Genomic DNA, 24,154 nt, shown 5'->3' with positions numbered 1-24,154 from the left:
CGATCTTGTACTTTTAAACTTAGACTACCACAAAAACTTAATACATTCATCCCATCTTTCACATATCTAATCTAAAGAGGTGTCTATCCGATAAAACACTTGTTATTTCACTTGATGAAATCAAGTTAAATAAAAGTCTACACTCTGTAGAAGAACCAATAAAAACCATGGATAGGGAAATCTAAAGAACCATGGTAAGTCTCATCCCTTTAGTGAAGGTTTGCTGGATTAAAAAACAGGGACCTGAATTCACTTGGGAAAGGGAACATTAGACCTAGTCCATGAGTATCACTTTAGACTTAATTTCGGGATGAAATTCCCTCTAACAGGGGGATAATGTGACACCAATGAAATTTAGGCCAAAAATAAATTGATCAATAATCATGATTAGGATGAACCAAGTGGTAGAGATTGTAACAAGGTTTCCAAAAATATAAAGAACACTAAAATCCGAGTTATAACGAAGAAGTTATGACCAATCGAAAATCCGCAATAAAACCGTCAAAACATTGTTCAGTGTAAGAAACAAATTTTCGCTAAAAGGATTTTTAGCCTTAACAATCTAAATTAAAGTTTTATAATATGTTAAACCGAGAACGTTCAGAAAAAGAACATCAAAATCTGACTTCGTATGAGGAAGTTATGATTTTTCGAAGTTTCGGTTTAGCAGTGGACAACTAAAAAATTCGAAATATAAATCGATCGATAGTTAGCTGATGCAACTTAAACGAGAATCAAATGTCTTGTCATTAGTAGTAAAACGGTAAAAAGACAGACAAAAACGGACATCGGATGAAGAAGTTATGAAATTTTAACGGATTTTCCTGTCCCGGTCTATTAAAAATAATAATATTAAAAATAAATTCAGAATTAGCCAACGAATTCTAAACAAAAGTCATAGAGTATAATTTTACCTACACATGCATATAAAGAACGTCAAAAACGGAGTTTGTATGCAAAAGTTATGAATTTTACAAGTTTTGGCTCAAAAATAAAGAAAAATAAGAAAAACCGGGCAATTTCGCATGCCACGTCACCCTCGCATGCGAGCCTCCACGTGTCACTTTATGATAGGACCGAAGTTCGTGCATCGTCTTCTGATTGGACCAACTCCACGGTCCACTAAGCTTCGGACAACACTCGCAAGAGACACCCCGGAGATGCCTCTCGGACACCCCCTTCGCATGCATGGCCTTCTCCTATTGGACTGAAGTCTGGTCCACTCAAAAGCTGCCCTGTCCGAACCCTCGCACGTGGCTTCGCTGCTGACTGACGCGTGGCTGTTGACTCACCCCTCGCCTCGCCACCTGTCCTCTTTGACCGAACCCTCGCACCCCTATATAAAGGGTGCGAGCCTTCTCGGATGGAAGGGTTTTTCACCCCATTTTCACCCATTTTGCACCATTTCACCCCCTCGACTTTCTCATGACCCCCGAAGTCCCCAGTATCACATCTAAAGCCCAAAGCAAGCCCCAAAGCCCAAGAATCCTCAATAATTCATCCTCTCTCCTGTCGAAACTCTGCCTGATTTAAGCCGTTTTTCGTCAAACAAACTATTTTCCGGGAAACGAAACGTTGCCCGAATTACCACCTATCAAGGTGAGTTCATACCCCTATAATTTACCTTTTTTAATGGTTTTTAAATGCTTTTTAGGGGGGAATACAAGTTTAACACAATATTAAATTGTGTTAATAACTGTATGTTATAATAATCACACAAAGAGTTTCCGTATGCTTTTAAGAATTACCAAATACATCCAAAATGACTTACAGCCTTGTTAAATCTTTAAAGTCATGTAAACTCCATTAAATTCTTTGAAAAATGTTTTATAAACTATTTCAAATTATAAATGCCAAAAATCTTGTTTATATATGTATAAATATATAAATAAGATTTGAAGGGCTTAGGACTAATGAATTATCTTATTTCCCTTTCCTTGTTTGGATGTGGAGTTAAGGTTGTGTTATTTGTCCGAAGGTCGTTCCTTCTTAATTCTATATATATATATATATATATATATATATATATATATATATATATATATATATAATACATATATGAGTATAAAAAAGGTTACTCCTTTTGGTATCATTACCTATGTATCAGGCTGAGCAAAGGTGTTCATCCATGAGAAAGCATGTTAACCAGATAGAACATATAAATTATATTAGGTATAATTTATGATTCAAAACTAAATATATAAGTATGATTCACATTCCAAGGAAAGTACCAAAACTTATTTAACTATACCAGGAGATGTATAATGCCTTTAATATACGAATAACATATTAAAGAAGTAAAGATACATCATATCGAGTTTGCATTAACAAAGGTATGAAACATAGTACCAGGGTTAGCAAACACGGGGTAATAATACATCATACCGGGTTTGCATTAACAAAGGTACAATACAGAGTAACAGGGTTAGCAATCACAGGGAAATAATACATTGTAAATCTCGTTGAAACAATAAATTTGGGAGACCCTTCATGGTGTACTTATCTAAGTACGACCTTAAGTCCTAACTTATTAATCAGAATCTCCTGTAGGGAGGGTGTGAATTTTTGTATAGATCTATATGGGACTGACAATCCCGCACCTTCACTGTTCGCTAGAGTTTGGCCGACAGGCCAAGGGTGTCAAATGTCGTATCGTTTCCGACGCCTGAAGAACGTCGCATCAGGCACATCAGTCATATTAGTATGGTTAATAGAACTCACATGGATAAAACAACGAGTGAATTACTAACTAATAAACTTCTATTAAAACAGTAAGAAAAGATAATTACATCCCGACCAAATATACCTTGTATATTTTTTACTTATAGTAAAAGCTACATATCATGAAGTCAAGTATGGTAAATATACTTTTACTTCTAGTTTTGAACATTTAAAACCACAAGGCAGTATTATGGATAATATAATATTTTCCAGGATTAATACTAAGCTTTTTACTATAGACCAGATATAACTAAGAATACTTTTACAAATGGAACGGTTTATGGGATTAAACCATTTATACAAAGGAAACAGTTTATGGGATTAAACCACTTTTACAAATGGAGCAGTTTATGGGATTAAACCACTTTTACAAATGAAAGAGTTTATGAAATTAAACTACTTATCAAATGGAACTTAGTCATTCAATATCTGTAAACTAGTGTTACATAAAAGACCTTTAGTGGTTAATTCTATATTTCCTTAGTTTTTACATCAAAGTTATATATAAGTAATATCCGATTGACAGTGAAATGTGTGACTTCCACCTTACTTCCTGTTCCTTGTTTGGTTGTGGGCTTAGGGCAGATACACCATTTAACTGTCATTTCGATATTAGGTTGTACATAATTAGTATAAACTAAGTAATTACAGCGGGAAGCTATTGAGGTTATCAGTTTATCTCCTCAGGAAATATAGGATTTTTTGGAGGAACCAGTGAACTTTTCCAAAGAACCTAGAGTATACTTAATAGAACAAAAATACTTATGAACTCACCAGCTTAAATGCTGATCTACTCTTTCCAAATAACTTGTATTCTCAGGAATCCAGTGGACAGGTACACTCCTGAGGCTCTTGAGAAGACTACCTAGTACCGTACCGCGACTCTTGTCTTCTACTGTACCTACTTTGGTGTTTGAATATGTAATGTTTAAACACTTATGTAAAAATTATACTTATTAATGCAATGGTTTCTTGTACTTGGATTACTATATTGCATGTGTTGTGATACTTACATGAAGTCCTCCTCCCTCGAACGTTTCCACTGTTTTGTTTTGGGGGTGTGACAAATTTCTCCCTCATAGATGTCTAGTTCAGACAACTATGGTACTCCTTATACTTTTGGAAAAAGCTTTCCTAATGAAGATGGTATTCTACATGGCGATCGAGGTGAAAGATTAATCCCTTTTTCGTGCATTAATGGGACTGGAAATCATAATTCACTTCCTCTACCTCCTCCAATTATCCTCCCTAACCCACAAGTTCAAAGACTTGAAAAGTTCAAGGTCACCCAAAGCCCTATTGACAAGCAAACACAAAGATGGATAGTTTGTATATGCTCACGTCTTGTAGATGAAGTTACATATTGACAGGCTGGGAGAGTTGCGTTACGAAATCTAGAGGAAGCTGGCTATTGACTGGGTTCTTCAGTCACTCCCTGAGTCGTATAGTGAGTTCATTAAAAACTACTATATGACTGATCACGACATGACCCTTATCAATCTTACCTTTTTGATTGTTGCTGCTAAATCAACAATGATTTGGAGCACTGGTAAATTAAATTTTATTGGAAGATCTACTTCCCAAGTTTCCATCATGGACATTGACAGTGGTAACATTGGAAGTCCAGAAAAGCTTTCTCTACCCAATGGAAAGGGATCGGCCATGGTCAAGTCATTTGATGAAATGGTAAAGAGAAAGACTATGTATGAGATATTCCCATGTACCATTTCCAAAGAGTTCATATGTTTCTATTTCCAAGAGAAGGGGCAATGGTTGCGAAGCTGCCATATTTACCTGAAAGAACGCAAGGATGGTAAAGACAAAATTTTTGACTCGACATCAGGTAAGTCCATTTTCTAAATCTATTAAGTTCCTATTTGGTGATTCTTAATGCATAATGTAATGTAATTACATTTTGATGTTTTGTAGAATCAAAGGAAGCTTAAAGGAAGAGTGTGGTGAGTCTGATCGTGAAGAGATGGATTTTGATCGCATGGTTTGATGATCTGATTTGTGAGCTGCTGCTTAAGAGTTATGATAGATTTATTAAGAATAGAAAGCAACATAGTTTTCACATGTATTTGCATTGTAAGGATAAGTTTTCGGTAACTTTCAAAAAATAAAGAAAATATTTTGATTTTTATCTTATTTTTAAAGTTTCCTTACAAAGGCATTTGTGAAAACTGTTGCTTATATGTTTCCATTGATAGAAATATTGGAAAATGGATTTGATTATTTCGTTTGTGGTAGAGTCAAAATTTACCAAATAAGGAAAGATTCTCATCAACCAAGTTTCAGTTGGATAGAAACTTGGAATCATGCAACTTGTATTGTGTGATGGATGAGAATTTTCATCTTTGGGATATTAAGACTAATTCCTTGTTCACATGTATATGTGAGTCAAGTGAAGGACCAGGGGATCGGATACACTTGGTAGTGCTTTGATCAAGTCCACCACAAAGAACGATAAGACTATTCATTATGATTTACTAAAGTTTTGTAAATATGGTTATACTTACAAGATTAACTGTAATTTTGAATCATTGAAAAAGTTTCAATGTATGACATAACAAATAAGAAGAGTCAAATTAGGTAGAAATATAAAAATTTATCCAATCTAAAAAGATGGGAGAGTACTTGAGTATCTTGTTTTATGATTATCTTAGTGATTATGAAACCATATCACAATTGATCCTCTAAGGACATCTTAGGGCACCTGTATGGCTAAGAAGAGAAATTATGAATTGTTGAAATGGTTAAATCAAGAAGATAAATCATACTTCGTTCCAAAATCGAGTCTTAGAGTAACACTCAAAGATCGAGCCTTGAGTGACATAATCTTAAGAAAGGTTTATAACACTTATCAAATGTAGAGTAAAATGTTTTCTACTCTTGTACAATTTAAATTGGTAATTTGTGATGTTTTTGATAAGACAAAGACCAACTAAGACCAATTGTGTGAAGTGTTTGTATTAATAAGAAACTGCTCTAACTCTTGAATATTTGTTTGTCAAGTAATGTTCCTTTATATGTCAAGAGGTCAGTGGGAGTCTTAAAGATCTTGAAAATTTTCAAGAACTAATCAAGAGTAAACAAATTGTTTAACTTGCGGTTTATAACCTATCGTGTTGACATATTCTTATTTTTGTGTCCATTCCAGTTGATTATCTATGCATGTGAGTTCTTTGAGTTCTCAATTGTTTTCATAACAACCTGGAAGCAATAGTAGGCCTTGTGCTACCAGGGGGCAAGAAAGTAAGATTAAACAAGTTCCGTCCATATGAGTTTGAATTTGTTACTAACCTTGTATTGTCATTATGGTTTTGAAAACTTCACATGGATAGGAACACATACACCATAAACATCTAAGTGTCATACAGTTTCTCTCCAATTCATGAAAATGATTGTGAGGAAACTCTTTCATTAAGTAGATTTTAAGGAGATAGCAATTGTGATATTTGCATTCTCAAATTCGATTATCATTACGACATCCCTTTTCATAGTTTGATTTGTGAGTAATAGCAAAGGTCTAAACATTCGAGACTTATTGCTGTAAGATTTAAAATTGTTTAGAAACACAAGTGAGTTATCTAAGGAAATATGTATTCGTTTGAGAAGTCTGGATAAAGTATTATCGAAGAATCTCATATCAGAAATCTGAACTTTGGTAAGAAAGTCAGTAAGTATTGATTTTAGAAGTCCAGCTGATTTCTGGGCACATGTCAAAGCTAGTGGGAGCATAAGTGTTATGCTAATAAGAATGTAATTATTATGCTAGTGGGAGCATAATTATTATGGTAAGTGTTGCAAGTTAGCAATGTTAGTTATAGAAAACAAAAGTTTCAATTCGCAAAGTTGCAGGGTTTGAAAAGTTGTTTTGCTATAATTAATGGAGAGGAATTCATACTTCATTTAAATCTAAAAGCTTAGATTGAGATTTTAATCAAATTTAGTCAAGGATATATATATGAATGTTATTTTGAAAAAATTTAACATAAGGAAATTCTAAATATCAAAATATTATAGCAAGAGACCGGTAAAGGATCATGTCTTTATGTGAAACATTTTGTATCGTATCCCATATGCTTCGGGTATGGGATTGATTACATATGATTTAATATAAACCAGTTCTAATTTTCCAAATGCCTAAGGCATTAAGAGGGAAAATGGACTAGAATGAGATATGACTAAAATGGTTAAGCAATTGTCGAGGACAATATGAGGTTTACCAAAGATTGGTTGCTCATGGACAGTTGGAAGTATAAGTGTAAATTTGGAAGGACCATATTGACATATTCTAAAAGGAGGCAACTCTTGTTCAGAAGTGAAATTCAAAATGGAATATGGAAATGTTTCCATAAGTGGAAGTTATTCTTTAACTCTGTGTAAGATTAGAAAACCTAATGCAAGAAGGATGTTCAAAGGAATGTCCTTTGAATGTGAGATTTCATTTCCATGAATTAGCTCTCCATTGGAATATTTTTTAATGTGTGCCGCCAAGTCTCTGTGACTTTTGTGCATAGTCATTACAAGACGATCATTGCATATAAGTTTAGAATCTAACAAATTACAGTAAATGGAAAGAATTTGGTATTGTTACATTTACGGTAAGGATTTGGAATTGTGAAATGTGCATCATTGAAATATTGTCAATTGATCTATTTCATAAAGAAAGGAATGCTTGGATCATGGGATAACTATTGTTTTAATTAAAGTATTAAGTTGATTAATCGAAACATTATACAATGAATAATGTGTAATCAATATGGTGATTAAATAAAAGGTGTTTTATTTATATTCATAAGTTCTGAGACCATATTGGATTCGATTATTATTGTGTTTCACTTTGCATGTTTTGACTTCCCGAATAACTAGGTTATTCAAATCATCCACAGTCGATCATACTTTGGAAGTAGGTATTGAAGCTAGGCTGTCATGAATGGGTCTGTAGATTGTATAAAGGCGTTTAGACATAAGCACAAGTTTGATGCAGTGTTCATGAGTACTCCTGTAATAAGATTTGAGTATTGGATTAAAACCATGCTCATTTGAATCACTTCATGGATTTTATAACGAGTAATCATGAGACGATAATATCTTATATTCTTGAAACGGAGAGATGTGAGTTGCAGTTTACAAGTCGGTTGCACATTGATAATGTGAAAACGCACTAGCAACTTGGTGTTATAAAACACATTATTGTGTGTGACTTGATGAGTAAATTGAGCAAGTATATGAGTCGAAGTTTATCCATTCCTTTTACCCTTAGAGGGATAAATGCGGTATCTATGGGTCCCTCGATGATTTAGTGATGATACCCCTAAGCACTTGGACAAGCCTGAACTGATTTGATTTGTTTAATTACTCAGTCGTCATAAATCAAAAATCCGGAAACAACATATGGACAAAGAGAATGATTATAATCCATGTCTCAGTCTATATGATATCTTGTAGAATGGAGGAATAAATGATCCCTTATCTAATGGACGCATCATTGACTAGGTTAGAGTTCGACAACGACTTTTAAGAGCTACGATTGCTAGTCGGGCTGTGGAGTCGTACTTGCAATAATAGTTATTAGACTATCTATGTGGGAGACTGTTGGATTAGGTGTCTAAGCCCATAACTATAATTGGTATGTACTTGACCCGAGAGTAGCATGGTCCATTTCAGGTTGCATATCACCAGGACAATTTGATAGGATGGACTTTTGAGAGGAGATTGTTTATGATTTATTAATATATTATAAGTTCTAATATATTAATATGAAATCATATAATTTAATTAGTATTGATCAAGAATTAATTTGGAATTAATTTAGTGATCAAAAGGGACTAATTAAATATGTGGGGACTAATTATGGTAATTAGTGAAACATATGGATTGGGCTATTGATCCATGTTGGACTAAGCTTATATAAGGATACATAAATAGTTGGCCCATCTGAACCATTGATCATAAACCAATGGGTATGGATTAGGGTTTACCCATGACCCTTGGATTCCTACAATATATATATATATATATATATATATATATATATATATATATATATATATATATATATATATATATATATATATATATATATGTTTCTCCATAGTCAAAATCGGTGAAATTAGTGTTCTTGGAGTTCCATAACCGATTTTGAAGCTAGTAGAATCTCTCTCAAAAGTCTTCATTTGTCCAAGGTGTGTTGTGAACCGTTTGAGGTGAAACACTTGAGTATACTAAAACCCAACAGTTGGAATATAAAAAATCAAGATATGTAGAAAAAAAAATCAAAATCTTTTGTTTGTTGTTGGAAAAACACAAAATCAGAAAACATCAACTTGTTCTTCTTGACATACCAGACCATATGTTTATGTTGTTGTTGGAACACCAGAAGTTGTATAATAAAAAAACAGGAACTTGTTGATCTTGACCTTTCTAGTTGTCGTAGTCTCAAGAAGGAGAGAAAGAAAGGATATAGAAAAAGAGAAAAGTAGGAGTATCGCAACATTAAAGGTGGTGAACCAACATATTAACGGAAAAGACACAAAAATGTGATGTATTGGTTTCTTGATAAGGAGATATCTCAATGGTGGGTCTATCGTTTATTTTATGATGAAACAACTGACTAAGATATATAGAAGTGGTACATAGAATTCTCCCGATCTTAAAGGAAATTTTTTTGGCAAGGTAGATGATTTGGTGTCGTGGTTAATTGGCGATGACATAGAAGTCTGATGATGGTGTTAGATCTTGGATTTCAGGGTTTTTTAGTAGAAAGACGCAAGATATAGGTTGATGAAGGATTCGAAACTGATAATGCGCCCTTTTGAACTTGAAGCTAGGTGAATTAAATGGAAATTCGTATGACAGTTCAATTATAAAGATGACCAAGTCAACACAAATTGAGATATAGAGGGAAAAAATAAGGAATCGGTTAAAAACTATTTTATGTATTGCATTTGATATTTGTACATGTTGTATTATTGTTTGTACAATCTAACCTAATTGGAGTTCAGTTTAAAATTTAATATTATTTTATTAATGCTTACTTGTACTATTAGCTTAATGGTTTGGATGTTTTAAAAAATAATATTATTATATTTAATCTATTTATAGAAATAGTGAGATTTCTGTTATATGATACTGATATATATATATATATATATATATATATATATATATATATATATATATATATATATATATATATAGGTTCAAATGTTTTTCACATCTATTGTGTGCTAGAATGCACCAACAAGAATTTAGCAATAATTATATGTATATTAAATGATATCCATACATATAACTTATTTTTATGGAAACTAATTAAATTCGTCATTAATATCAACAATAATATTCTTTCAGAATTAATTCATATATAGAAGAATGAGAGTGTATTCCAGCAGAGTGAGAATGTATTGTAGTAGAATACACTCTCGTTCTTCATATTCAATGCAACTTTATTGTATTTTAAGTGAGTGAGTTTTGAAACAAAATACGAACTTATATATAAAAACATAGATGCGAATTCATTCTGAAAGATTGTTATTACTGACATTAATGACGGATTTAATTAGTTTCCATAAAAGAAAATTATAATTATGGATATCATTTAATATACATATAATTATGAAAATCATTTAATATGTATATTTATTTAATTAAATAATTATTTAATTTACTAAATTCCTATTGATGTATTTTAACACATAATAAATATAAAAAACAAAATAATATCTCTCTCTCTTTCTCTTTCTCTCTCTCTCTCTCTCTATATATATATATATATATATATATATATATATATATATATATATATATATATATATATATATAACGAAAATACATTACAGATTTTGGATTTCAAACTAAGCATTTGAAATAAACGTATTCAAATATTTCAAAAACATGTCCTAAATTACGAAAAAAATGTAATATATTTACTGAAATCAAACAAAACTTACAAAAACATAATAAGAAGGAAATATATTACAATACAAGGGAATAATCATTGTAATTTAGTTGAAAAAACAATAAAACAAAGCATTTTTCAAATATAAGAGGGTAAAAATAATTTTTAAAAAAAGTTTGATACAAATAAAAGAAAAATACACATTGTATATCTTTACAATCCTTAGATATCAGTATTAGATTTGATGGTTATTTTATCAATGGGTAAAAGATTGGTGATTTACATATATGCACCATAATAATAGTATCCACCATAATAATAGGGCATTTTTATGATTATCAAAAAAAAAAAAAAAAAATACTATAAGATTTTTTTTTTCACCCCAAAGCATTTTTTTTGCCAGTCAATTTAAAAGTTTCATTTTGCACAATTCTAGTATTATTTGTTTATTTGTATGTATTTTTTAGCTACATCTATGTGGAAACGATTAAGAAAATCTACTGAAAAGCTTTTGTATTTAGACATTATAATCCATTTAGTCTTTATTTTTTTTTTATTACAATTAAGTATAAAAAAACTGGAAAATGTTTTCATTTTGACCATTTTACCCGGTCTAGAGGTCATATAATTTTGAAAAATTACACTTTAGCCTAAATTTAAAAATTTTAATAAAAATTTGGTATAAAACTTATATATTTTGACCGAGATTTTAAATTTTATCATAAATTTGTTTCAAAATTTACACTTTTAGCAATGATTTCAAAATTTTGTTATAAATTCATCATAAATTTTATTTTGTTTACATTTTTTTTTCCAAACTTTTGTTTCGATTATGGTTTTTTTTGCTTTATAAAATCGTATTTATACAAGAAAAACATATTTTTAGATAAAAAAAACCTTCGCTTTTTTATATAAAAACTTTTTTTAAAACATTTTTATGTGAAATACCTATTTATAAAATTATGAATTTATTTAAGCGTGTATATATATATATATATATATATATATATATATATATATATATATATATATATATATATATATATATATATATATACACTTTTTATAAAAAAAGATGTATATAAACATGTATTTTATAAAAAAAATAAATGTACAAACACCATTTTTACAACTGATGCATTTGTATAAAAACACGTATTTCATGGTAAATATATTTGTATATATATTTAAGTATTTATATGCACACAAACATGTGTTTTATACATTTATTTTCAATAAAACGTGTATCGATATATTTTTTACATGCACCTATTTTATAATAAATACATTTGTTTACAAACACATTTTTATAAATAAATGTATACAAACATGTGTTTTAAAAAAATATATACAAACATGAATTTATAAAAAAAAATATATACAAACACATATCTCACATTAAACGTATTTGTATATATTTATGTATTTATAAACACATATATAGATTATTTATTTATTTTTTAATAAAAAATATAGACACATATGTTTACTATGAAAAAGATGTTCGTATAAATTAATTTATAAAAATATGTTTGTATATTTTATTTTTTTATAAAATATTTTTGTATACAACTTTTTTTTTATAAAAACATGTTTGTATACAAATGCATTTATTATAAAATAGGCTTTTTTATATTTGTTTTAATAAAATATGTTTTTCCATGCATCTCTTTTATAAAAAAAACAAATTTATAAAAAATTTTATATAGAAAAGAAAGTTTTTTGTGTGAAAATATGTTTTTTGTATAAATATGATTTTATAAAGGAAAAAAAACATATTAAAAGCAAAATTTTGAAAAAAAAGTTGTAAAAAATCTAAATTCAGGATGAATTTGTAACAAATTTCTAAATCTATGCCAAAAGTATAAATTATGGACCAAATTTGTAATAAAATTTGAAATTTGGGCAAAAAATATAAATTTTGGAACAAATTTATACTAAAATATAAATTTAAACCAAAAATATAATTTTTGAAAGGTGGATGGCCTGTTGGCCAGGTAAAATGATCAAAATGAATACATTTTTCTGTTTTTTAGACTTTATTGACTAAAGAATAAAAATAATGACTAAATCGATAATGAAACCTAAATTTAAAGAATTTTCCGTAGATTTTCCAAACGACTATAACGGAGATATTTTAATATACTTGTTTTTGTTGATTTGGTCGATGAAAAAGATTCCGTAGACGATCCAATTGGAAACAATAAATATTAACACACTAGAATATCTATGGAGTAACTAGGTAAACGAGAGCTCGTGCTCAAGGCAAAAATCAACCATCTTAAGTAGATGTTTAAGATATATTTTGTTATAGAGGTGAAATACCTACATCTCATAACTACTTATATCATGAATACTATAATAAAATAATAATAATAATAATAATAATAATAAAAAAAAAAACCGAATTATCAAATTTGAGAATGGAACTTCTAATTCATAGTATGTCCTCATAACAAATGTCAGCATATGGAACTATCAATACAAAAGATTCTCATATATTCACTTGCAAAACAAAATTCGACTTATTTTTATGGACATACTATATTGACCAGATTGTCATTTTATGGCAATTCAAATGAAATAAAGAGACAAACCCTACTTGGTTATGCAAGATTAACACCACGATCATGATTTATGTGTCTTTCCTTTGCTTTTTCTTTCGAGTCATCGAGATAATGTTGATAGATATAAGAGACAAACCCCCATATAGCTAACAACATGGAAATCACCTTTACTCCATTCAACTTTTCACCAAAAAATATGACTCCTAAAACAGGCACAATCGGGATACCTAAAGTACTAATAATATTTGCGAAAAGAGATGAAACCTCAAAGATCAAACCCACACAACCTGCTGAGAAAACTTGCCATGAAACAGCTGTCCCTAGAAGAATCATTATATATGAAACGGTTCCAGACTCAAAACCCCTCATTTCCTGTTTTATAACTATCCATTCACCACTAGCAAATAATCCCACGAGAATTCCAACACATGCTATCATGTTTTGGTACATGATCATATCAAACACCGCCTTGTGGCTTGTAGATTTCAAAATCTTTTGAAACGCAAGTTGTGTCATGGACATCATTAACCCGTACCCTACAAAATCACAACTTCATCAAATGTTATCTTTATGGTTATATTCTTTTTGAAATGGTGGTCACCATAATGTTGAAGTATGACATCAAGCTTATCGGATAAATTTTATTTAAAATTCTTAATTCAAAGTGATTGCATATATATATATATATATATATATATATATATATATATATATATATATATATATATATATATATATATATATATATATATATATTAAAAGGATATAATAATCAATTGGTAGATATAAAGATTTACAAAGATCAACTGAGGATTTTGACAAATGTTATATTTGGAAAGTTTACAAAAGATAAATATGATATTTAGAAATTATATTGTATAAATATGAATTTTGATGTTTAATCAATATTATAATAAAAGAAACTATTTTATTACTCATGATACATTTTAATAAACAACAAGAAAAAAAACACGGGCGTTGCTCCGGACCAGTTATTGTTTGATAATATGATTTCTCTACTTTGTTATAGATTATAGAGGATCTCAGTAGAATTATTTGAATATATGGGCATGTTGTAATATGGATACGTAGACCTATTGAATAATATATATATATATATATATATATATATATATATATATATATATATATATATATATATATATATATATATATAAGGTTCAAATGAGAACCCTTAAATATTAAGAACCTTGAGAACCTACTTAAAATAAATGAAACGGTGGCATTATTGTAAATAAAATGAAATTACTAGCCAATTTCCATAAGTCATTCCCTGATCCTACATCTTTTTTTCTTCTCCAGCATTTCAGAAAATCCCCAAACCTCCCTTCCCCTTTGCTGCCTCTACCACCGATAAAAACCACTTATAGATCTGGAAAAATCGATGCCACCTACCGCTGATGTCGATCTTCTACACCTCCAAATCTATGATGTGTGCTTCATCTCCGATTGTTGACCTCGCTAGAACACCAAAAAAACGTTGCCTTCCTCCTTCCTCTTTAATCTCCAATGCTCTAACACCAACAACCACCTTTCTTTAGATCTATAGCTCTGGTGAGTGCCAAACCGTTGATGCCTTTCCTTCGCTGCATCGATGAACATTTGTTGTCGACAACATCAAACCATCTCCAAATCTGTAACAACATATGCCAGCTACCGCCGATGTCGGCTTTCTACACCTCTAAATCTGTCATGTGTGCTTCGTCTCTAACCACTAACCTCGCTAGAGCACCATAAACGTTGCCTTCTTCCATGATCTTTGATCTACTACTTCGATGCTCTAACTCAAATCAGGTAAGATGACTTTAAATTTGATTTTATGCTTTAAGTTTTTATGATCTAATACAAATTTAATACAAAACATTTAGATTAGTTATCATTTTATTTATATATGTAGATGTTATTTATTTGATGTTTGGAAAAGAAGCATTATGTATAAATATGATTTTCTATCATTTTGAATAAAGTATTTTTGGTGCACACAAAGTGTTTGATGAAATGTCTCAACGAAATCCGCAAAGTTATTAAGCTGTAAATATGTGTTTTTATATATTAATTTGTGAATTTGTCTGTTATTAAGTTTTGAATTAATGTCTGAAATATTAAATTAAGTTGTGGAAACAATGCACACACAAGGTGTTTGATGAAATGTCTCAACAAGATCTGAAAGCTTTTAAGTTATGTATAAGTGTTTAAAGTTTTGTATTAAGTTGTGAACTAGTGTTTGAAATGCATATTATTCTATGAATTCTGATTTTTTTATGCATTATTTTGTGAATTAGTGTTTTGAATATTGAATTAAACTTTGAATTGGTGTCTAAAATGTTGTATTAAATTGTGAATTCTGACTTTTTTTTTTATCAAGATCTGAATTTTATACATGCAAATGAGTTGTGAATATAGTGTATTAAAATGTGAATATGTGTTTTTATGTATTAATTTGTGAATATGTAAGTTATTAAGCTGTAAATGTGTATTTTTTGATGCACTAAGTTGTAAATTAGTGTCTGAAATGTTGAATTAAGTTGTGAATTAGTGTCTAAAATGATGAATTAAATTGTGAATTCTATTTTTTTTATATAAAATCTGATTTTTTAGGGAAAGATGTTGGTGGTTTTGGCATAGATGGTTGGTGGTTGTGGTGGTTGATGGCAATATATGGTAGTTGGCGGTGTTGATGCTAATGGTGGTGGTAGGGTAAAGGTATGTTATATTTCTCACTCATCTTCATCTTCTTCGTTGATTTAAGATAATTTGTTCTCTTTTATGAGCCATATATATGTTTTTATTTTGATGTTTGCCTCTGAAATAAGTGATAATTTATCTATGTGTTAAACTGTGAACGAGCTATTTATAAACTGAAGTATGAGATAATACTTGCCAATGAGTTGTAAAAGTATTGTATTAAATTGTGAATTTTGTGTATTAAGTTGTAAATTTTATTCACAACTTAATATAATAAATTTACAATTTAATACACAAACATTCCTCCAAATATAAACATATAAATGTGAGTTTTAAGCTGAGAATATAGGTGTGAATATATAATTTTTATGTATTAAAATGTGAATTTATTGTATTAAGCTGTGAATTTTGTGTATTAAACTGTGAATTGAATGTATTAAGCTTTTGAATTGATTGTATTAAATTGTGATTTTTTTTTATGAATTAGTTTTGTGTTTGCTTATGAAATATGTGAAGAAAGAAACACTATACACAGATATGATTTTCTCTAATTTTAAATAAAATATATAAAATTTAAATTGTGAATGTTATATAAATTAAACTTTGAACGAAACACTAGCCACCACATCTAAATGTATAAATGTTCAAGTTAAGAATATGACATATATGTCTATTAAATTGTTAATTTAGTATATTATGATGTACATTTTATGTATTAAACGGTAATTGACTGTATTAAACTGTGAATTGACTATATTTTACTGTGATTTTTTTAAATAAATTTTGTGTTAAAATATTAATGGTTTATGTACGAATTTTTGTATAAATGTTGTTGTGAATATTTTTAGTTTTTGTGTTGTATACATATATAAGAATGCATTAGTTTTTTTTATAATTGTTTTGTATTAAATTCAAAATGAGTAAATTAGCAGGTTTATTGTAACATCCAGAGTTTCAGGTATGATTTATTTTTAATTATTTATTCAGGAAGAAGGAGGGACTCGACGAGTTGGTGCCACGACTCGTCGAGTAGGTGAGGAAGTTTCTGCGAATCTTCGCGACCAGACTCGACGAGTCGGGCATATGACTCGCCGAGTCTGCACTGGAAATTAAAACCCTAAATATCAGGTTCTGGAGCCTATTTAAGGGCACTCATAGCCTCCCATTGCGGCTACCAGTCCCTTGAGAGAAACCCTAAGTGAGCTAAATTGTTTGTGAGGAGGAGAGGCCATATTTGATCTTTCTACCATTGGTATAGCAAGAAGAAGGTGATCAAGATCAAGAGGAGACTGAAGGAGGTGCTATTTGGAGGAAATCCTGAGCTCAGGAAGTGCTTATTTGAGGTATAATCTCGATCCATCTTCTGTTTTGGTGATTGTTTATAGAGTTAGGGTTTTCTAGACCCTTTGGTAGATGGTTTTGAGTGACTAAATGGTTCCTTTTCGTATTAGGGTCTTGGATCTGGATCCATAGAGGTCCAGAGACCTTACTCCTTTGAGCTTTATGTGGATTAATGGTGAATATGAACTTAGGATGCCATATTAGAGGTCATTTCTTCAAATAGAACCTTTAAGCCTTTGTATGGGCATCAAGCTTCGAAGTTTACGTGATTATTGGGACTAGAAAGGATAGATATATTGAGTAGAGCATCAGATCTGACCTCAGGAAGCGATTGGAAGTGTGCGTGGATTGGACTCGCCGAGTCCACGAACAGACTCGACGAGTCGAGTCGAGTTTTCCAGAGACTGTGAATCTAGAGAGTAACCCGCCGAGTTAAGTTAGTGACTCGGTGAGTCAAAAGAGAATCAAAGGAGTAGAGTCCATGTGTAGACTCGCCGAGTCGCCCAAGTGCACTCGACGAGTCAGGTCAAAGTTTGACCATTGAATTTGTTGACTTTTAGGGATTGGTCAACAATTGGGTCTTTGAGTCAAGAGAGGGGTAAAATGGTCTTTTACCCATCCGAGGATGCTAAGAGAGGGTTAGGTCTAGTCTCGAGAGTTATATTTATGTGCATATCTTACTTTATGTGATTAGGCCGAGGCTAGACTAAACTGCTACCGAGTTAGGGATTTACCGAGACATCTGAGGTGAGTCTTCTCACTATACATTACCTAGTGTGGTAACCATGAGCAGACCAGAGGGTCTTATATGTTATGTTCTATTTGTGTAAATGTGTTTGTGAACAGACCGGAGAGTCCAATGATATAGACTAGGCCGGAGGGTCCAACGAGACAGACCGGGTCGGAGGGCCCAACGATACGGAACTGGAGGGTTCCGCTGAGACACATCGACCGGAGGGTCAAATTGTAGCCTTGAGTGGCGTTTATGCTGTATGTTGTATTTTGGGGAACTCACTAAGCATTTATGCTTACCGTGTTGTGTGAAATGTGTTTTAGGTACCAGCGAGGATCGCGGGAAGGCGCCAGCTTGATTGTACACATTGTTGGAGTATTTTGATGAGATTCTGGGGAGATGTTTTTGGATATTATATTCTGATATAGATGTTTATGATCTGAGACACATTTTGATTTTATTATGAATTGCAAAAATTTGAAAATTTTGTTTTGAAAAATACGGTGTTACAAGTTGGTATCAGAGCCTTGGTTTGAGGGATTCGGATTCACCTTCGGGTGTATTTAAACTCAAATTGAGGATTTGAGAATTTTTTTATAAAAACAAACAAATTTTCTAAAAGTAAAGGAATATGAAAGAGATGGAAAGAAGCAGTGCGTACAATAAGCAAGCGCCTGAACAATGATTTCCCAAAATACCTTTACATTTTATATTATGAGATATTATGTGATGAGTTATACATGCTTGAGTAGGTTAGGTAATCATGATAGGACTAGAGTGGCCTGATTTGTGATGCCTTAGCCTAGGGGATTTCTGCTGCTAAGAGAGTACTTATGAGTGAGTAGGTAGCAGTGAAGAGCTTATGAGAGGCGGATTAGGGTATAGCCTGTAAGTGGTATGTTGTGATTTGGAATTCTGGGAAGAAGACTGGGAATGAGTACTGATACGATGTGGAAGGTAGTATTGGACCCGTACTACTGGAAACATCAGATTGATAATCATTCTGAGTAAGATTCCTTAGGAAACCAAAGAATCAAGTAGGATGTGTGATCGAGTGTGAGTGATCTCGATTGAGTCTCTGATTGTTTTGTGATTTTATTTCAGAGACAACATAGTGGTTACGAGACGACATGATGGGGGCAGTGGTACTAGTGGTACCAGTGATGAGGAGATTCGGAGGATCATTCAGGAGGAGGTAGCTGCGGCTATTCGGGCGGAGATTCCCAAGATGTTTGGGTCTATTAAGACCACATTGATTGAGACGTTTGACGAGTTTTATGTTTGGGTCTATTAAGACCACATAGATGTTAATGATGATCCAGTCATCTAGTGAAGTATAGATGACGACCACAGACTATTCTAGACAGTCCAGTGGAACACTAGCAGGCTCGCAACCTGTAGGTGTTTATCCGAACTGTGTGTTTATTTGAACTGTGTGCTCACCAGATGTACTCCATCCCCCACATGGTTGCCTTAAGGACATTTACGGCTGAGGAATCCCCTTAGCAGTAGTGTCCATCCCGATGATAGTCCTTAGACTAGGTCTCTTGTGTTAGATGTCTTAGGGACGTAAAGTGAGGATAACGGGAATGGGTAATCGGGTTTATTTGGTTTGATAAAGTTAATAAACTTATTTATTGTGGGTTGAAAACCCTATGTGCTCACCAGGCTCCCAAGCCTGACCCACTCAGTTTCTTGTATTACAAGTAGTGGTGCATGAGCATAGATGTGATGTCTTGGGATAGGAGATTAATGGATTTTAGGCATGTAAATACGGAATAATGTAGTAAGGCCTATGTTGGATTGTTTATACTTATGTACTATATCGAACATGACATCCCGAGTCTTTTTAATGAAATACATTTCTATGGAAATGCTTTTGATAAATCTTTATCATAATATTGTTTTGGGACAAATTCCGCAACTCTTTTATTAAAAGATTACTCTGATTTTGAAATAAAGTATAAATAAAACCGGTCTTTTCTGACCGTGATTTTGGGATGTCACAGATTCATTTTCCAATTTCAATTCAAATTCTTTAAGCAACATTCTGCGAACCAAACAACACTTAAATTTAGGAGTTTAATATTGAATAACAATTGATTCTCAATATTTTAATACAAAGATTTAAACATATTCCAAATCAAAAAATTTAACATATAAATGTGTTTGGCAAATGAACTTATTAGTTTATTATCGTTATAAACTAAAAAAATATTTAGATAAAAACAATTTATAACGGTGGCAAATTGTTAATATATAAGTCATTTATTCTAATGTTAATTCTCTCTAAATTATTATCTTACAAGTTAATAAGTTATAAGGTTTTTTTTTTTTTTTTTTTTTTTTTTTTTTTTAAACACCCCGTCAATCCCTATATACAAAGAATTATTTTCATATTATGGTTATATATAATACATTTTCTTATTATTAAACTTTTTTATATCTCATCAGTATAGTACTAGTACACGTGTTTATAATCTAGTGTTTATAATCTAGGGAGAACATATACAAGATTATATCTTTTGCTTTATGCCCTAGTTTTGTTTATATATTGCTTTTGTATCATTTTTTGATTACTTAATCTATTTATTAAATACACATTCAAATATATTTTATACAAGTTTATATTATAAAAAATTAATAATCTAACATTTTCAAAATGATGCAAATACTAAGGGTTGAACAACACTGTCATAGCATATTATTTCAACGACATATTTAAAAAATAATAACTTATATGAAAAAAGTTTATATAATATATGAAAAAAGATAAATATAAATTAGTTATTTATTAATTTTTCTTTGAAAATGTTAACAACCGGAGAGAGACCTTACAAGAATACTTTTTTCATAAATAAATGTTAATGTAAAAATGATGTGTCAAAGTAATAACTCCTTGGAAGGTTCTTAGTACATACTACCAAAAACTACATGTAAAATACATGTAGGTAAATAAGAAGTAATCAATTTCAAAAAGTTAAATATTACTTTACAAGTATATATAATGCCATGTAGTTAATGAAATACCATGTTAGCTTTCAAACGTCGTAAACGGAAAACAATGGTCACAATGGTCGCAGTAGAATTAGTTTAAAAAACGAGCGACTTTTATCTAGAAATATATACTTATTTGTTAAACCAATAGATCCAAAATACAATGATTTTTTATATTGCACTTTCTTTTTTAAAATATACACATCGTTTAATGGGTTAAATAAGACCATACCTGTAGAAGCAGCGACTGTGCATACAAAACCAATAATATACTTGTTTCTTGATATTCGTCTAGTCTCTTCAGAATCACTCTGAAACACAAGTAACGTAGACGAAAAACTGAGCAGAACAAGTGAATTAGCGATGAAAGGAGTGAACTTTTGGCCATTAAAGAGGTACGAAAAGAAGGCGTTGAATGCGAGTTGACTCGCAGAGATCAAAGAGTACGTGGAAACAGGTAAAAAATTGAGTCCAAAAGTATACAACATGCAGTCTACAGCCAAGGATATGCCGAGAGTTGTATAAAGAATCGCTAGGGTGGTCCAAGAAGGTTTTCCGGCGAGTTGGTGGTGGTGTCCCTGTGGTGTTTTTGAAGGTGAGAAGAGGAAGATGAAGGGGAACATAAGTGGGAATCCGGCAGTTTGAACAAATGCTGCCATCCATTTACTGTTTCCACCTTTGGTGAAATAAAGTCTTCCCAACATTGTTGCAGTTGATTCGCCAAAGAGTAGAAACATGACGAGAATTGCTATCTGTATCCACCTCTTGTACTGGACAACCTTTGAGAAACCTCTTTCACCATATAATTGGGTTTCTGATGATGTACAACGATGGAGGAAAAAAGTTTACTTTCTTAAACAGTAAATTATAATTGCTCTTTAGGGTATTGTTTATGTAGAAACTAATATAACTTGACGTTGAGTGTTAAATCGACAATGGAATAAAACTTATTATATTATGCAATACTCGTAAACTTGATTCGTAGACTTGATGTTGATTAGATTTAGATTTGAATGAACATTTTTTCCGGCTACAGCATGAGATTCTTAAGTAGAAATAACAACTTAATTTTTAATTGTTTGAAATATTAAAGACTTAAAGGTAAGATATTAGTAATATCGTAGTTTGGATTATCTTAATAGATATCTTAATTTAAAAAAGGTACTAATATAGTCGTCATCATTTATACATAAATTATAGGACCTTGATATTTTCGTCTATATATATAAATTCGTTTAGCTTAATTTTTTTAGACTCGTATCATATTACCATTTGATATTTGGGATTAAAATAAAATTATTTGATATTATATAATCGCTAAGACCTATTACATTTGTAATTACAAAAACAACAATTTACAATTATTATAGTTCAAATTTATATTATCTATATTAAATATCATTTTTAATTTCACAAAATTGTAATAATATAAATATTATATGAAATAAAATAATACTATATATTATAATTATTATGTTTTAATAGATTCTATAATATTTAATAAAATATATTATTTATTACTATAAAAAGTATTTAAAATATGTTTTTCCAGTGTTTGAAAATGGAATTTTGATATAAATTTCAAAGTTCAGGATGAAAATAACGCAGGTAGAGTTGGAATCACAAACCAAAGTCAACATACAGTCGTTATTGTGTTGTACAAAGAATATAAAGTTCTTCGCTTTAAAAAAAAGGTATCCGTTAACTCCTTATGGTTCTTCGCTTTTGACATTATATTTTGTAAACTTTAACTCTTTTCATGAAATAACATAAATTTGCAAAAAAGATGTAATTTCGTAATATAAAAGAATCACAAAATTGGTAACAAAATATATTTTTGACATTTAAGCAAAATAAGTTGTAACAAAATTAGTAAGGACTTTGGATTTTTGGTAAAAAGTAGTCTTCAAAAAGGATCATCAACGAAACTCACGAATACCAAATCCCTTAACGAAATATGTAGAACATAATATTGTTTGCACTTAAAAGAAATAATAATGTTATAGAAGTTAAGGTTTTTTTTTTTTTTTTGTGATAATTTTCTGAAAAAACATTTAGTTAAATGAAGTTGCTTTCACGAAAAAAAGAAACATATTGCATGATTGCTATGAGTTTGGCTAATTGCTAAAGTGATAATAAAAAATGTTCATAGGATGTCAAATATTATGTTCAAACTTAAGAGTATGCTTACCAGCGGTATTTGTTGCCTGTTCTTCGGCTTCCTTCATTGATTAATAGAATAAGGAAGAGGATTGAGGGAGAGGAGAAATGGGATATAGACTTTTAGGTTTGAAGTGCAATCATGATCACCATGGGTGAATATATATATATATATATATATATATATATATATATATATATATATATATATATATATATATATATATATATATATATATATATATATATATATATATATATATATATTTATTTATTTATTTATTTATTTTGTTAGAATAAATTATGGAAAACATAAAAAATAAAAAAGGTTGGCTATTGAGGGAACATTAACATTCTAATTAAGGTTCAAAGACTAGAAAAAAGAAAAATGGACTAACTAAAGTAACCATTGTTGGAGTATATGTTCCATGGACAACTAAGTTACTTTTTCAAGACTATACATTCCGATTAGATTTGACGATTAATTTGATGGTGTAGCATGTCATATTTTAAAAAAATACAAGGCTCCCGGAGTCGTTTTTGTAAAAGCTAGTACACCTAAACTCTGCCATAAATTTGACATGGCCGGGTTCCCTAATTTGACACGACAGGTGGGTTCGAGAGAGAATGGGAATTTATTTTAGAATTCAAAATTTTTTTTACAAAATTGCAAAAATGCCTGTGTGGTTGGTGATTTTATGCGCTTTTGGTGTATCATTGGTCAAAAATCGGATTTTTTTTATTGTTTTTGGTCCCTCACGCTAACTTCCATCCATATATGTTGTTAGCTAAAAAAAGAAGAGGGTATTTTCGTTTTTCCACCTACAAGGACCATTTTTGCAACCCGTTTCCAAAAAAATCATGAACCAAACCAAAAACAAGCTATTTTTATATTTATTGCTTTTGGACCACTGAACAAAGTTCAAATCCTTTAATGTTACACGATTATAACTCATAAAAGATGTTCATCAAGTAAGTTGACGAAGGACGAAAACACATGAAAGTGAAAAACCACGTTTCAGA

General features: G+C 30.7%; 1 protein-coding gene across 1 annotated transcript; it reads right to left on the bottom strand.

Moving 5' to 3' along the window:
- Positions 1-13,035: 13,035 nt before the first annotated feature.
- Positions 13,036-23,285, bottom strand: LOC145041771 (purine permease 21-like). Its single transcript, XM_078989946.1, has 3 exons — positions 23,163-23,285; positions 21,204-21,785; positions 13,036-13,730 (listed from the first exon to the last, which is right to left on the bottom strand). Exons 1-3 carry the CDS (start codon positions 23,197-23,199, stop codon positions 13,234-13,236), a joined length of 1,116 nt encoding a protein of 371 aa, XP_078846072.1. The 5' UTR covers positions 23,200-23,285; the 3' UTR covers positions 13,036-13,233.
- Between the last annotated feature and the right edge of the window lie 869 nt (positions 23,286-24,154).

Source organism: Lactuca saligna, chromosome 1, assembly GCF_052625555.1.
Source record: "Lactuca saligna cultivar CGN05327 chromosome 1, ASM5262555v1, whole genome shotgun sequence".
In the NCBI taxonomy this organism is placed as follows: domain Eukaryota; kingdom Viridiplantae; phylum Streptophyta; class Magnoliopsida; order Asterales; family Asteraceae; genus Lactuca; species Lactuca saligna.
Note: the sequence above shows the minus strand (reverse complement) of the source record. Positions and strands in the feature narration are given on the sequence as shown.

Coding starts and splice junctions, on each gene's coding strand:
- LOC145041771 (XM_078989946.1), bottom strand. CDS start 23,199: ATGAAGGAAGCCGAAGAACAGGCAACAAATACCGCTG. Junction 21,786..23,162: donor ACAGGCAACAAATACCGCTG/GTAAGCATACTC, acceptor GTACATCATCAG/AAACCCAATTATATGGTGAA. Junction 13,731..21,203: donor CACAGTCGCTGCTTCTACAG/GTATGGTCTTAT, acceptor GTGATTTTGTAG/GGTACGGGTTAATGATGTCC.